Raw genomic sequence first — 15,319 nt, forward strand, 5'->3', positions numbered from 1 at the left:
TATAGAATTTATGAGCTGTGTTTACCTAATGTAAAATTTTTATTAAATCGCTACATCTAAAACCCAAACAGTGACAAAGTCAGATGTTGTACTAGGCATCCTTGACTCTTATTGCAGTTCAGTACCAAGCAGCAGTTTATTTGGGTGTGTTAACTTCAGTTCTGCTTGTAACATTAAGTATATTGATCAAGAGTTCATTTTTACACCTGAGTTACCAGTTTCCTGATTGTTTTCTTCTAATACCTTCACATTCCTCTTTCTCTGGCCTATTTTGTATGTGGTAGTAGCAAATTAGAGAGCTAGATATGGGAGGGAGATGGTGGTGGTCTAAAATATTAAAATCATTCTGGAGTGTCAGGGCCATCATTTTCTTAACTCAGGAGATACCATTCAAAGATTCCATTTCTTCTTACATCTCTTTTCCTATCCCAAGTTTGTGGTGTTTCCCTAATGCTATTTATTGTGACAGGCTTGCATGTATTCTCTTCCCTCTTCATAGGTTTTCCATGACTCCTAGTACAGGATTTCTGCACTTTTTTTTTTTTAATATTTTATTGATTTTACACAGAGGAATTGAGAGGGATAGAGAGTTAGAAACATCGATGAGAGAGAAACATCGACCAGCTGCCTCTTGCACACCCCCCACTGGGGGATGTGCCCGCAACCAAGGTACATGCCCTTGACCGGAATCGAACCCGGGACCTTTCAGTCCGCAGGCCGACGCTCTACCACTGAGCCAAACTGGTTTCGGCGGATTTTTGCACTTTTCATTATTGGAGTGAAATCATTTAATATAAAATGAACCATTTTCCCCTGGCTGGTGTGGCTCTGTTGGTGGGAGCATCGTCTCGTACAACAAAAGGCGGTGGTGGGTTTGGTTCCCAGTCAGGGCACATAACCAGATTTGTGGGTTCAGTCACCCGGTTGGGTGACTTGTGTAGGAGACAGATGATTCAAGTTTCTCTCTCACATTGATGTTTCTTTTCCTCTCTCTCTCTAAAATTAATGTTTTAGAAACTGTGTTTTAAAAAATTAACCATTTTAAAGTGAACAATTCAATGGCATTTGGTCCGTTCACCTGTTGTGCAACCACTACCTCTATCTAGTTTGAAAACATTTTCATCACCCCAAAATAAAACCCTGTTCCAATAAGCAGTTACTCCGGGTTCCCTCCCATTCTTAGGCCCTGGCTATCCCAGTCTGTTTCTGTTACCTATTCTGGATATTTCATATATGTCCAATCACACATTATGTGACCGTTTGAGTCTGACTTCTTAGGACTATTTTTAATTAGTGTATTGGTAATTATATCATGTGGTATATTATTGTTTTGTAGTAAGACATCAAAATAGCACTTTTAAATGCTTCCTATTTTAAATGCTAATGGTGTTTGTTTCAGATGTAGCAAGTGAAAAACAAAGAAGACTTCTTTATAACTTAGAAATGGAACAGATGGCTAAGACAGCTAAAGCACTTATGGAAGCCGTGAGCCATGTTCAAGCACCTTTTACAAGTGCAACACATTTGGAGCATGTGAGACCCATGTTTAAGGTAAGAGTTACTAGTAACTTTTGGTGGCAATATACATTTACACATAATTTTGTTGCGCATAGTTTTCACGTAAGGAAATTTAGTGACATATCCCATTAGCGTAGACCTGGAAGCAAAAGCCATGTTATTAAGGACATGGCAAACAAAATTTTTTCTTAAAGAGAAGGACAAATGTATGCACTATCAGGAATTAATAGCTGTATGATCTTAAGAATATAAAGCGTTCAGAGAATGATCATTAATCCTTCACCTGGTTTTCTCTAATAAATTTTATTTCACCTTTGAAATTACCTAAAATGCCAAAGGATCCTCATTGAGTTGCTTGCTCTCTTTCAGTGCCTCTGGCCCAGGAACTAATATAATAGGAGGGTTCTGATGTGCCTGGAGCCCAGAAAAAAGAGTAAGGAATAGCAAGGAGCATTATTTATTTTTATAGGTTGATCTACTAAGATTGGTCCTGGTTCTTTAAAATTTGATTTTTTATTCCTTTTTCATTTCCTATTCTTTTTTTCTACCCTTTCTCCAAATTTAGAATGAGGAAGCAGTGCATCGTAAGGATCGTAGGGAAGTGGAGGGGAGTCTAGTTAAGTTTGCAGTTTGTGTGGTTAAGATGGTCTGTGGAAGCGAAAGATCATAATTTAAATTCTAATGCAGACTTCACTGTACATATGGATGGTGCAAATGACTACAAGATTTCTGTGCTTCCTTTTAGGTGTAAAATTTTATAATTACTTTTACCCCTACTTCAAGGTCTGAGTGAGAATGATATTAAAGTTGATGAATTTTAGAATAGGAGGGGGACTAGGAAGGTAATATATAATAGAAAATCATGTTGAAATATTATAAACACTTTATCTTTATCATAAAATATATTTTATAAGGCAGCTTTTTTTTTTTCAAGTGTTTTTTTTAAACGGGAGGCAGAAAAAAGCAAAATAAGGATCTAGCCATAATTCAGCCACTCAGAAAAAACTTGTGTTAATATACTACTTTTTTATCTTTTTTTTAAATTAAATTATTATCTGTGTACATGTTTTAACATTGCCCTCTCCCCCCATTACTTTTTTATCTTAATCAGTTGTGATTGTACTATGTATAGAATGTTTTTATCTTGCTGTTTCTCACATAAGTATTTTCCCATATCATTAAAAATTTGTCGGTAGGTTTTATGATATGGATTATAGTTTATTTAAACATCCTTTAAGCACTGGCATTGTTCTCTTCAGACACTCTCATTTCTCACTCTTACTACTGTAGCGTCCTTATGTGCACTTCTTATCCATTTACAGAAGCCAGAGTAATCTTTTTAAAAGAAAAAGTGCAATTTCACCTTCTTCCTTAAGGCCCTTCACTGACTTTGCATGACACTTGATGAAATTAGCACACTGAGAGGGTCTAGAGACCACCTGCCTTTCCAAACCCATTGCTAGAACTCTTCTGTTTCTTCTGTCTCTTACTGAGCTACAGTTACACTGGCATTATTTAGGCTTCTAGAATGACGTAAATTATTTTTTCTTCAGAGCATTCTTACAAGCTGTGTCCTGTGTCTAGAATGCTCTTTTCATTGCCTGTGTAGTTTCCACTTATAATGTTACTCTTTCAGAAAGTTTTGCTCTGACCCCTCTAATTCAAATTACATCCCTTTTCATAACATGCTATTCTTTTCCTTCATTGTATTCATAACCATTTGTATTTGTACATTTATTTTAATATTTGTATTAAAATATATGGCTAGTATACCTCTTTACTTTAAAATCCAAGAGGCAATAGACTAAATCTGTGCTGTTCACTTTTCCCAATATCTGGTACAGTTGCTGGCTTGTAGCCAGTGCTCAGTAATAAGCACTGACTGGGTCAAGGAATAAATGTGAGATTCCTAGAATGCATTATACTATGAAGGGATATACACATTACTAGGAATCTTTCTACCATTGGCAGGTTGTATTCTGTAAAGGTTTACACAATTATGAGTGGGCAATTTAATTTCACTGTCTCTGGATATTATTCAACTAGTAGCCCTGTGCACGAATCTGTGCGCCAGCAGCTCTCTTCAGGCCTGCCGCTCCGGCCTGGCCAGAGGCCCATCCGTGGCTGGGTGCAGAATGCTTGCCTTGTCACTGCGAGGATGTGATTTGATTGGAGAAATCATTGTCTTTAATTTCTGATAGAGTTAAACATTTACTGGCCTATGGACCATATACTTCTATAAAATGTTATATGGGGTTTCTAACGGAATATGTCATTATTACTTCCATGTAGTACTTTGTATTTTAAAAGTTCTGCACTTCATATGCTTCCCACAGCATCTCTCCAGAGTGATAGTCGAGGTATTAAACAGGAAGAAATTGAGTTTCAGAAAGATTAAATAAGTGGCAAAGCTAGGACTAAAGTTAGGTCCTGTGGCTTATGTTCCTTCGTTAGGGTTATACACTTTACTTCCAAACGTTCTGCTGGTACAAGCAAAGGTTGGCTTTTCCTTCATAATGCTAAAAACTTTTTAGATCTTTTAGACTTTTCAGTTGTCATTTCTATAGCACACCCATAAACATCTCTTCATCTGTATGGCTATATGGTTTATAGTTTTGCTTCATGATGACTTATTAAAGCAAATACTCTCGCATCAGGCACATCAAAGTCATACACGCACACACTAATATAATCCCTATGTTTTGGCATTAGTATGTTCAGCAGTCAAAAGGTAGCTCTTTTTTTTTGTTTGTTTTCCATTAAAACTAGTTATTCAGTTTTTATAGTAAAATTTAGTGTTTGTTGGCTTTCACTGTATATAATGAAGAAATATTTTATTGAACTATATATTTTTAAAGTGTTGTCCAGGGTTATTGCTGATATGTCAACATAAAATGTTGGGGGTGGGGGGAAGAAAAAAGGTGTCCAGGAAGCAAGTTTAAAGAAAGTAATAGAATTGCTGCAGTAGAAAATGCTAAAGAATTTTCTTGGAAATAAAAGGCCCATGATATTGCAAGGGATAAAGCTTGCAAAGAGAGATGAGTTCTCAAGTCAGGGGTATAAGTAATATTATTTTTGAATATTGACTACCCCATTTTATTGATGTGAATAATTTATAAATGCTGCACTTAAAATATGCCTCAGGCCTTCTACTGAATTTATGATCTTGTTCTTTCATTTATTTAAAACCAGTTAGCATTAAATCGTTTGGGTTTTTTTTTCTCTTGTCTAGGAAAGCTTTCCAAATAGCTATGCTAAGAAATTTATTGCTTTTTTTTTTTTTCAGAACTTTAAATCATTTGTTGTCTGAAAGCCTTGAGAAATATTAATGTAGTATTATCATAATTTTTAATTAACACTTGATATTCATGATATATTTTAAATTTTAATTTTCCTAGTTGGCTTGGACACCTTTTCTTGCTGCATTCAGTGTGGGTCTACAAGACTGTGATGATACTGAAGTAGCCTCTCTTTGCCTGGAAGGTATAAGATGTGCAATCAGAATTGCATGCATTTTCAGCATTCAGGTAATAAAGAAGTTTGCTTTTGTAACCAATCTACTTATGCCATTACTATAGTTTAAATTATTTTTTTACATTTGCCTTATGAGAAACTAATTTCAAGTTTATGATGTCATTTAAATGAATCTTAATATTTAAGAATCTGAGAATCTATGACAGACGAAGTAGTTCTATACTGATGTGCCTAAAATTCATCATAACTTTGGTTTGCAATTCTTCCCCAAGACTTTGAATTCCTATATGTTAATTTCAACATCTTACTTAAATAATTATGTTGGAAGTTCTTACTTATTGAATCATATATATTTTCATATTTTATATACAGAGAGTAGGTTTATAATTGTTCATATAGAAAATAATACAATGATAAATAACAATACAAGAATAAACTGTTTCTCGTGTGTGTGTATGTGTGTGTGTGTGTGTGTGTCTTAACCCTCAGAACAAGTTTAAGAGAACCAGGTCTATAGTACATAATTTTCATGAAGATAGCCCCTTCTAGTAATTATATGCTTTGTCTGATAATAAATATAGTTGAAGCTTGCTTTCTTTTTCAAAACTGTTTTATATTTGATTATGAATGATAGGACTTACAAAGCACAGTCTAGTTGTAATGAAAAAGTGAGCAAATTTACGAAGTTTCTGCTAGTTCACACAGTACTTGAAACTGAAATATTCATTGAATGTTTTTCTACTATATGAATTAGTTATTAATAAAATCTCATCTTGATTTTACACCTTGTTCACCTTTGCATTTTAGAAATTTCTGTTTCATTTATCTTTAAAAAAAATACTCTAGTTTGAGGTATTGTATATAAGTTATGATTTGTCAGTTAAAAACTTATTAACCAAGTAAACAGTTTGTCATTAGGGAATTAAGGATCACTCTGTTGTGTTTACAGCCACGTCAAGTATACTTTTCTCTTTTTTTATAGCTGGAAAGAGATGCGTATGTTCAGGCACTAGCAAGATTTACCTTACTTACAGTGAGTTCTGGTATTACTGAAATGAAACAGAAGAACATTGACACAATAAAAACGCTTATCACAGTGGCTCATACAGATGGAAATTATTTAGGAAATTCATGGCATGAGGTATATGCACTTTATTTTTAATTTTGTAATTTGGTATATAAAATCTAAATATTCAATCCCTGACATGCTTAAGTGTTTGGGGAGAAAATTAAGTACATTCAGGGTAAATACAGTTAGCTTTTTATAACCTATATATATAAAAGCCTAAGCGATGGGATGTCTGGCCAGTGTACCGACCACCAGGGGGAAGACACTCAATGCAAGAGATGCCCCCTGGAGGTCAGTGTGCTCCCACAGTGGGAATGCTGCTCAGTTGACAGACGGGCACCAGATGCTGAGCTGAAGGCTGGGGAGTGCAGCTGCATGAGCCTCTCCTGTGGACACTCCCCCTGCACACCCTAGTGATGGCAGGCGCAGTGGGGCCCGGATGAGTGGGAGCGCAGGGTGCCCAGCCTGGGCTCAGGCTCCTCCCTGGCCACCTGCCACTTTGTGCACTACTTCGCACTGCGAGATCGATGCAGACAGTGGACTGGAGCCCGAAGAGCTGGTGGGTAAGGCTGGACGGCAGCACTGTGGAAGTCCACTGATCCCCACAGGCCAGACTGTGGGACTCCACTGTGCGTGAATCGGTGCACTGGGCCTCCAGTAATTTATGATGTAGCCTAAGTTTAAATCCTGGCTGCATATATTTAAATATATTTGCAAACATTTTTAACATGAAATTAAGTTTTTTCTCCTTTTTCAAAATTAAGATTCTGAAGTGCATCAGTCAGTTGGAGCTTGCACAACTTATAGGAACTGGAGTGAAACCTCGATACATTTCTGGAACAGTGCGAGGCAGAGAAGGATCTCTTACTGGAACAAAAGATCAGGCTCCTGACGAATTTGTGGGACTAGGGCTGGGTGAGCATTTTACAAATTATTTCTATGAAGTATCAAAAATTGTCTAACTTGCTCAATCTAAGTAACTTTCTTGTAGGAATGAAATATAATTGGATATGATAAAATCCCCATTGGAAAAGCAAGATAAATGTATAGAGAACTAAGTCTTTGTTGCCTGAAATAGTTTGCAACATTAAATGAGGTTTAGTCTTAATCTCATAGTTGGGGGTAGAAGAAAGGTATAATTTAAAGTTAATCTGCTTTTAAGACAAAATAGGTAACTTAAATGAGTGAAGACTTGTATAAGATGGTAAATAGTAGGGGCAATTTGAGAAAGCACTCACATTTAGATTTTTTAAAGGTACTGTACAGACCTATCTATAATAAATTCTTCTGCCACTATGGAAACTTTCCCATGGTTTCCCATGTGCTCAGTTTGGCCAGGAACTTCTAGATTTAACCCAGTAGGAAAAAAAGGAACATATTGGTGAATACAGGCAAACCAAAGGCAATGCATTTTTAGTCATAAATGGGGGAAAGTTTCATTAGGGAAGAGGCAAAATTTAGACTGTCTTTCACTTTGAATACTATACTTTTGGGTTTGAATTCTGCAAATTTCCTGACTGTATGCAAGTAATTAACTCTCTGAGCTTTGGTTTCCTCTTTTGCAAACTAATGGTAATAGCTACTTATAAAGTTGTTAGGATTAAATAAGAATATATATAAATGGATTTGGTATTGTGGAAAATCTATTAATGGTTTCTGAATTATTCTCTGTCCTTATTCCTCACCCCACTTTAACCAAGAAATCTAAGAGACATGACTTAGCAAAAAGGAATACACCTGAGATCTAGGAATATTTACCTTTAAAAGCTTTGTACTGTAACATTATATTTCTGGAAAATTTCGATTTTTATCTTTTAGTAATTTCTCTGTTGTTGCTTCAGTAAAAATTCTTAGGAAATCCAAAAGAATTTCAAGCTTGAAAAATGATCCATAGGGAAAGAAGTAAAGACCAGGACCATATGTGGCTTCAAGTTGGACTGGGACAGTTAGTTCCCAAGGGTTACCAACTGTGTCAGCCAGCAGTGCAGTCTGTACCTCAGTTGTGTCTTAGGTGCTGTGGTTCTGGGTGATGCACTTGTAGACATAATAACTTGGTGACCCAGCAGCAGGATTTAGAGCTGCCTGAGCACCTGCATGGTGACTTATATAACCTGGAAGTCTGACTTGGAACATTAGAACTATAATTACTCCAGAAGATAGCACAAGGTACAGATGAAAATGTTTACAGGCAAGTGAAATGAATGTGCAATGATTGATTCAATAGCTTTTGAAAGGCTTTTTTTTTTTTTTTTTTTTTTTTTTTTTTTTTAGAACTAAGGAGTGTGGGAAGGCCAAAATAATGGCAGGTACAAATTGCCAAGGCTAAGTTTTGCCATTCAACAGAAGTATGTTACACTAAAAATAACAGTGAAGTTTTTTTTATCTCCAATAAGTTTAATCAAACAATAAAAGATGCATGCTGATAACATCTACTATTAGTATATTTGGAAGTGAATTAGTATATTTGGAAGTGATGATTTAATTACTGTGCCGTTGTGCCATTTAGGTTGCAAGGATATGAGACAGTCTGCCTTATTCTTTCAGGAGAAGTGCGTTTACAGAAAAATATACACATTTGGGGATCTGGAAGTGAAATAAAAATGTCAGGCTTCCAAGCCATTCAAGTAACTAACCATACTCTTCTACCTCTTTCCTGCTTTCTCTTATATTATCTACCTCTTTTGGCCTGCCCCATTTTCCACTCACTCCTGATAGATCAGGTCTCTCAATTTTGAGTCTACATCCAAAAGAGAGCCAGTCTTTTGACTTGGCCCCATTAGGCAGAGCCCTCCTTTCAGGCCATCTGTCTCATTGGTTAATCCCGTGTAGCAAATGTTCACCCCTGTATATCTGTGGCCTGTCACCTATTCAGACAACAGATGCTTTCTTCAACAGGATGCTCTCATCAGAATTAAGGCTAGAAGATGTAGAACAGACAATCAAGTTGGTGTTTTTTTTTTGTTGTTTTTTTTTTTTTTTTTTTTTTTTTTTGTGTGTGTGTGTGTGTGTGTGTGTTTAAATAAATTGATATCCTTTATTAACAGCATTTAATAATGCACCAAGTATTAGTTTATGTACCAAGAGTTAATTTTTACACCAAGTAAGTTATGCGCCAATATAAATTATACCCAATTTATTAATGTACTAAGTATTTCATTTTATCGATAGCCAAGTTAATAGGGCTGGGTATATATTTATCTGATTGATCCATTTGCATACTTCCAGTACGTTATATATGCTGCACCTTCTACCTGAATTGCTTTTCCTCTTGTCTCCTTTCCCACATGATCATCCTTCTGGGTCCAACTTAAATTAATATTTCATATTTGAAAACTTCCCATTCTCCTTTATTCCATCAAAATTAATTATATTAACAAAACTTGTATTATATGTTATTAGTTTGCTTCAGTCATGAAGTAGTAATCATTACATTGTATTAAAGTTGGTTGTAAGTTGTGTCTCTCCTGGTAAATTGTTAACCCTGAGAACAGGACATCTTTTTTTATTTTGTTCAGTTGCTAGAATAGAGTTTGAGTCCAGCTGGTTTAAATAATATCATCTACGATGTTTCCATTCTTAAAGGCATTTATTGAGTATCTCGTCAGTCAAGTCAACAATATTTATTGAGCATCTGCTTTGCACTTAATATTGAGTGAAGTGTAGGGTAATACAAAAAAAAAGTATTTGTCTTGGTTCCTAACATTAGGGACCTTTTTATCTGGCTGAGAAGGCAATATTAACACAACCAAAGTAATTTATATCAAACTATATGGAAGAAATTCTGATTTCAGTTATATTTCTTTAAATGCTTAGTTCAGAGGAAGATTCGAATAATGGATAGGAATCCTTTATTGAGAACTCAAAATAGGGTTTTAATTGAGGGAATGCCCTAAATAGATAACACAATATTGTCTAGAATGTTGAAGGGAACTGCCTTAAATGCTGTGTTAAAAAGTTTATACTTTATCTGAAAGTAATAGTAAGCAAAATGAAGCTGATGACTTAGGAAAGTTAATCTAGCAAGAGAATGAAGGAGAAATTTAAGAGGAGGGAAATTAGCAACAAGGAAAGCAATCAGGAAACTTTCAATTATCTGGGCCTGAAATTATAAGCATCTCAACTGAGTAGGAATGAAAATTAATGAATGAGCCGAGACCGGTTTGGCTCAATGGATAGAGCGTCGGCTTGCGGACTGAAGGGTCCCGGGTTCGATTCCGGTCAAGGGCATGTACCTTGGTTGCGGGCATATCCCCAGTAGGGGGTGTGCAAGAGGCAGCTGATCGATGACTCTCTCTCATCGATGTTTCTAACTCTCTATCTCTCTCCATTCCTCTCTGTACAAAATCAATAAAATATATTTTTTTTAAAAAAAAGAAAATTAATGAATGATATGAAAACAGGTGAAAAGCAAGATTTAATGACTAGTGGAAAGATCTTAAAGATGATTGTAAGGTTAAGCATTTGAAAACTTGGAGAAGTTGTCATTCTGCTGTCTGACATATGGAACCAGTGCTTTGGGGAAATAAAATATTCTTTTGAATAAGAGGATATTAAAACTTATAGCTAAATTTTCCAATAAGCATTTATAAACAGTGACTGAAGATTAAATGACAGGGGAGATCTGGTTATGTGGATGTGGGAGTCATCCTTAGAGGGTATCAGAACCTGGGCAAGTGATGTCTTTTACACTTAATGTTTAATTATACTAATTAAACATTAAGTGTAATTATGCCTAATCTCATTAATTTTGTGCTCTAAATTCTCAGTGGCCTTAATTTGTGTAATTTTTGCAAACACAGTTTACATCTTTATAACCAGGTCTGTGTACTAATTAGTATAGCTCATTAAGCACATTTTGTCTTGATAAAGGTCACTGGTGCCAAATGAATTGTTCACTCATCGCATTCTTTCTTTCATTCGGAAAATAACTGATTTCAGAAATGTATTTTAGAACTCTTAAGTGTGTTCTTCCAGCATTCAGAATTATTTTCAAACTGAAATAACTCTCTTTTATGTGTGGTAGTTGGAGGAAATGTGGACTGGAAGCAGATAGCAAGTATTCAAGAATCCATTGGAGAAACCAGTTCTCAGAGTGTTGTTGTTGCTGTAGATAGGTAAGCTATTCACTTTATTCCCTTTTCAAATGAATACTCATTTAATTCTGTCGAATTTAGATATTTTTTTGCACAGTAGTAAATAGAAAATTTTATCGCCAAAAAGAACTTTCATTAAGTAATGTAAGACTCTATTGTAATATGATATAATTTAAATGATGAAGCACATACTTTTGCATTTTAGGTTATAGAATATAGGAATGAAGCAGGATGATAATGTAAGTTACAGTAGATAGTAGGGGCATTAAGGAAATAATAACCTTGATGAAAAAGAGCACAAATGTTTTATTTCCTGTTTAGAAAACATTCTCCTTGTTATCCCTATTGGGAAACAGAATGTACTTTCTCTTTCTGATAGAGGACTGAATTAGGGGTAAAATGAAGGGATTTGCTGGCAATTCTCATTATAAGCTTCTTTGAAAAGGACTTGGAAATTGGTATATTATAGACGTTACCAGGTATTCCTCATTTTTAGTTTGTTTTTTAAAAGAAAATCCATACTCTGGTTTATTTTACTATGGGAATATTTACTTTCTTTCAGATTTCTAAAATTTCCAGTATGTAGAACATTTAGTGTTCTTTTTAATATTAGTTTTTTCCAGATGAATGTCCCCCAAATTGAAACTTAACATTTTATAAATCTGACATTTAGATTGTTTTTCTTTGCCACTTCTTATGGACACTTTTAAAAGTGTAAATGTAATTAATATTTACTGGTTTGTTTGTTTGTTTTGATGCTTTGAGACTTATGCTGTTCCATTATTTTACTTTGCATCAGATAAAACTTTTTGCTCTAAGTACAGACAGAACTAGAGTGTTCCAGTACTTGGAAGTATTCCCTGGAACTTTTATCCTTGAAAATCTTAATGTCCACTTGCAATCTTTTTTATTAGGGGAAGGAGGTTATTTGCATTTTTCTTGGGAAGGATGAAGAAAGATTGTGTGTCATCTTATACCCACTATATAATTAGAAGGTTTACCACATGGTTGGTATTTTTCAAAGTGCTTTACCATATTATTTAGTTTAATCCTTTAGTAGCCTCATGAGATGAGTATTATTGTCCTCAATTTGCAGATAAGGAAACCGAGACATGGGGAGATTAAGTAACTTGCTCATTCCACAACCAGGCTAACTGGGTCTTCATTATTTTCATAATTGTTTTATTCATAGTTTCAAAGAATGGAGCCAAGGTGTACAGTTAAACAGCATGTCTTGAGTGTGCACTCTAAACCTCTCTACCTGCATGTGCAACTTTAGAGCAGTATAATGTCTGCCTTTCTGCTATCAGGGTAGCTTTTTTCCGAGTAGTTTTCTTGCTTTCCAGAAAATCACCTTCACTGTCATTATGGGAATCGCTTCAGGCAAGAGGCAACATTTTACCTACTATTTCTGTTTCCATAATACACTTTATATGACCATGTCTAGTTCTGATTTATACAAATACTCAGTTTGTTACAGGTAGACATGTCACTCATTTGAACAGATAATATGCTTGTCTGTTTTAATAATTTATACTGTTTCACAGGTATCCTAGCATAAGTACTATTAGTACTTTGTCCTCTCAAACTCATCATCACCAAAGGCTTCCAAAAATATAAAATTAATGTCCAATTTTATATAAAACCTCAGCATTTAAATTTTAGTTTATAATGAAAACAAAAGCTACATCTTTTTTTTTTTTTTTTTAATATATTTTATTGATTTTACACAGAGAGGAATTGAGAGGGACAGAGGGTTAGAAACGTCAATGAGAGAGAAACATCGACCAGCTGCCTCTTGCACACCCCCTACTGGGGATGTGCCCGCAACCAAGGTACATGCCCTTGACCGGAATCGAACCCGGGACCTTTCAGTCCGCAGGCTGACGCTCTATCCACTGAGCCAAACCGGTCCCGGCAAAGCTACATCTTTTATATATTATAAGATTATATTATTGTGTGGTACAATTCAATTTTTCATTAAATTTCTTCTGAATTTCTTCTCAGATATCTGAGGTTATATTCATATGTAAAATTTGGACTCTAGTCTATAAGCTAACTAAGTGAGATTGCCCTGGAACTCAAGACAGTGGTGAGAATATTATCAGGTATCATCCTTGAAAACTCTACTTGTCCAGCAAAAACAGTCATTTTCCTACTCTTAGGCCTATTGTTCTGAAAAATCTCTTCTGACAAATATAGGAAATGAAAATAAAAATAATAATTCTTTGCTTAATTACTTATAGCTTCTGTTTCTTAATCAACATAAAAATTGCTGATTCCATTAAAAACCTTCAAGTTTTTAATGATATATCCTAATTATCTCCACTTTTTTGGTATTAGAAATCCATTAGAACTTAGGAGAATATTGTGCACTTTAATTTGGAGTACCTGATCCTCTAGGATTTGCTGGGGAAGAATTTGCTAGCCATTGCTAACCTAGATCAATTTTATAGGTATCACTAAACTGCAGGGATGGATTTTTGTCCCAGAATGGATTATCTCTCTGAAAGTTAAAAACAAATAAAAAAAACAATTAATTCCATGGTTTTTGAGGCGCATCAGATCTAGCTTTGTAAAACTGGCCCATCTCACACTTCTAGAAAGTGTCACCTTTTAGAAAATACATACAGCTCACCCCCCACTTCATTTGCTCAAAAATATCAGGTAGATATAAGAAATAACGTTAACTCAGCTATTTCACTGTGAAAACTTTTTACATATATAGTAATATACTTTGCCTGTGTTACATACAGTTTAACATTTTTAAATTTAGCATCTGCAAGTTTGATTAATCTTTTGTTTTACATTGTTGTATTATTATCACGATATGGATGAATCAGTAATATATCAAATTTATTTTTCTACTCACATTTCCGGACATGTTTTTTAGTATTGGCACACAAAATCTCATGCTACTGTCTTTTGCTTTTCCTCTAGGGACTTTAGAATCTATTTCATAGGCTGATTTTGTGAAACTTAGCTTTTTTCTCCTGCCTTAGTATAGTAAGGCTTAATTTTAAATGCTTCCACAAACCCCCTGTGCTCTACATATCCCTTACGTTTAGTGGAGCATTACTAGAAATAGGGCACCCCTCAGAGGCTACCAGAGCAAGTCGCATCTGAATGTGCTTTCCCAGGATGCATGCTTCCACTGCCTTCCATCAAAACCTAAGTCTACAGGGCCCCTCTAATTGCTGCTGAAACTCCTCTGTGGCCTTTGTTCTCCATTATTTCACTGCATTCAGAGTTGCGTATATCCCCTCTAATTGTATATAATCTCCATTTCTGTTTCTATTTTTTACCCCTTCAACTTATGCCATTTGCCTCTTTCTCAGTTAAACGTTTTTTGTTGTTGTTATTTCATTTGTTTCTCCTATGGTATTTAGTTTTGACTCTCGTTTTAGTGTGGGTTGTTTTTTTCTTTTGTTTTTATACAATGCTCCTTAGGGATACCTATAGTTTGATAAATTGGCTAATGACACATATAATGCATAGTCCAGCAATTTTCATTTTTTGTTTATGTGAGAGCTTTGTACAGAAGCTTTGTATATGTTAATAGCTGGATCCAGTTAAATCACTGAATTATTACTCATATTTTAGCCAGATCTTTGAATTATTGTTTTGTTCTCTTGAGATAAGCAGTATGGGAAATCTTAAGATACTCCTTTAGCAGGAGGTCAGATTCTGAGTTATGTTGTTAGTTTCTAAGTAGTTTTCACAGTCTTGTTTTTGTTACTCTGATAGAACACAAACATAAGCATTCAAGGGCACTAAGATTAAAACAATATAATATACTCAGGACATTTATATTATGGATGCAGGAAAAACTAGAATATACTTAAAATATTTAAATTATGTTTTGCTCAGGTAAGTGTGGGGCAATGTAGCACTGTGGTTAAGAGGGTGGCCTCTGGAGTCAGCCTCAACTGGTTTGAATCTTGGCCCCAGCACTTACTAGTTTTGATACTTTTAGGAAATGTCCATAAAATTGAGAGTATAATGGTACCTATTTCCCAGGTATTGGTTATTATTTTGAATGGATATATTAAGCTGTCAGGATAATACCCACCTTGTGATTATTGGTAGCTGTTACTGTTACTTATGATTGCTTTTACTTCTAAGTTTAATATTTGACCTGCTCCTTTCTTTAAGGTTTCTTTTT

At 35.0% G+C, this 15,319-nt stretch overlaps 1 protein-coding gene across 3 annotated transcripts in view; it reads left to right on the forward strand.

The window, feature by feature from the left end:
- The window catches only part of ARFGEF1 (ARF guanine nucleotide exchange factor 1), a 94,188-nt gene that overhangs the window by 55,196 nt on the left and 23,673 nt on the right, over positions 1–15,319 (forward strand). For all 3 annotated transcript variants that reach the window (XR_014793159.1, XM_084864359.1, XM_084864360.1), the window contains exons 19-23: positions 1,400–1,551; positions 4,917–5,045; positions 5,975–6,133; positions 6,826–6,976; positions 11,085–11,175. Coding sequence is in view for 2 of the 3 variants with exons in the window: in XM_084864359.1 (XP_084720485.1) it covers positions 1,400–1,551; positions 4,917–5,045; positions 5,975–6,133; positions 6,826–6,976; positions 11,085–11,175 (682 nt within the window). In the remaining variant the exon portion in view is untranslated. The remainder of the gene's footprint in view (positions 1–1,399; positions 1,552–4,916; positions 5,046–5,974; positions 6,134–6,825; positions 6,977–11,084; positions 11,176–15,319) is intronic.

Source organism: Pipistrellus hanaki, assembly GCF_964339955.1.
Source record: "Pipistrellus hanaki genome assembly, chromosome: 17".
Taxonomy (NCBI): Eukaryota; Metazoa; Chordata; class Mammalia; order Chiroptera; family Vespertilionidae; genus Pipistrellus; species Pipistrellus hanaki.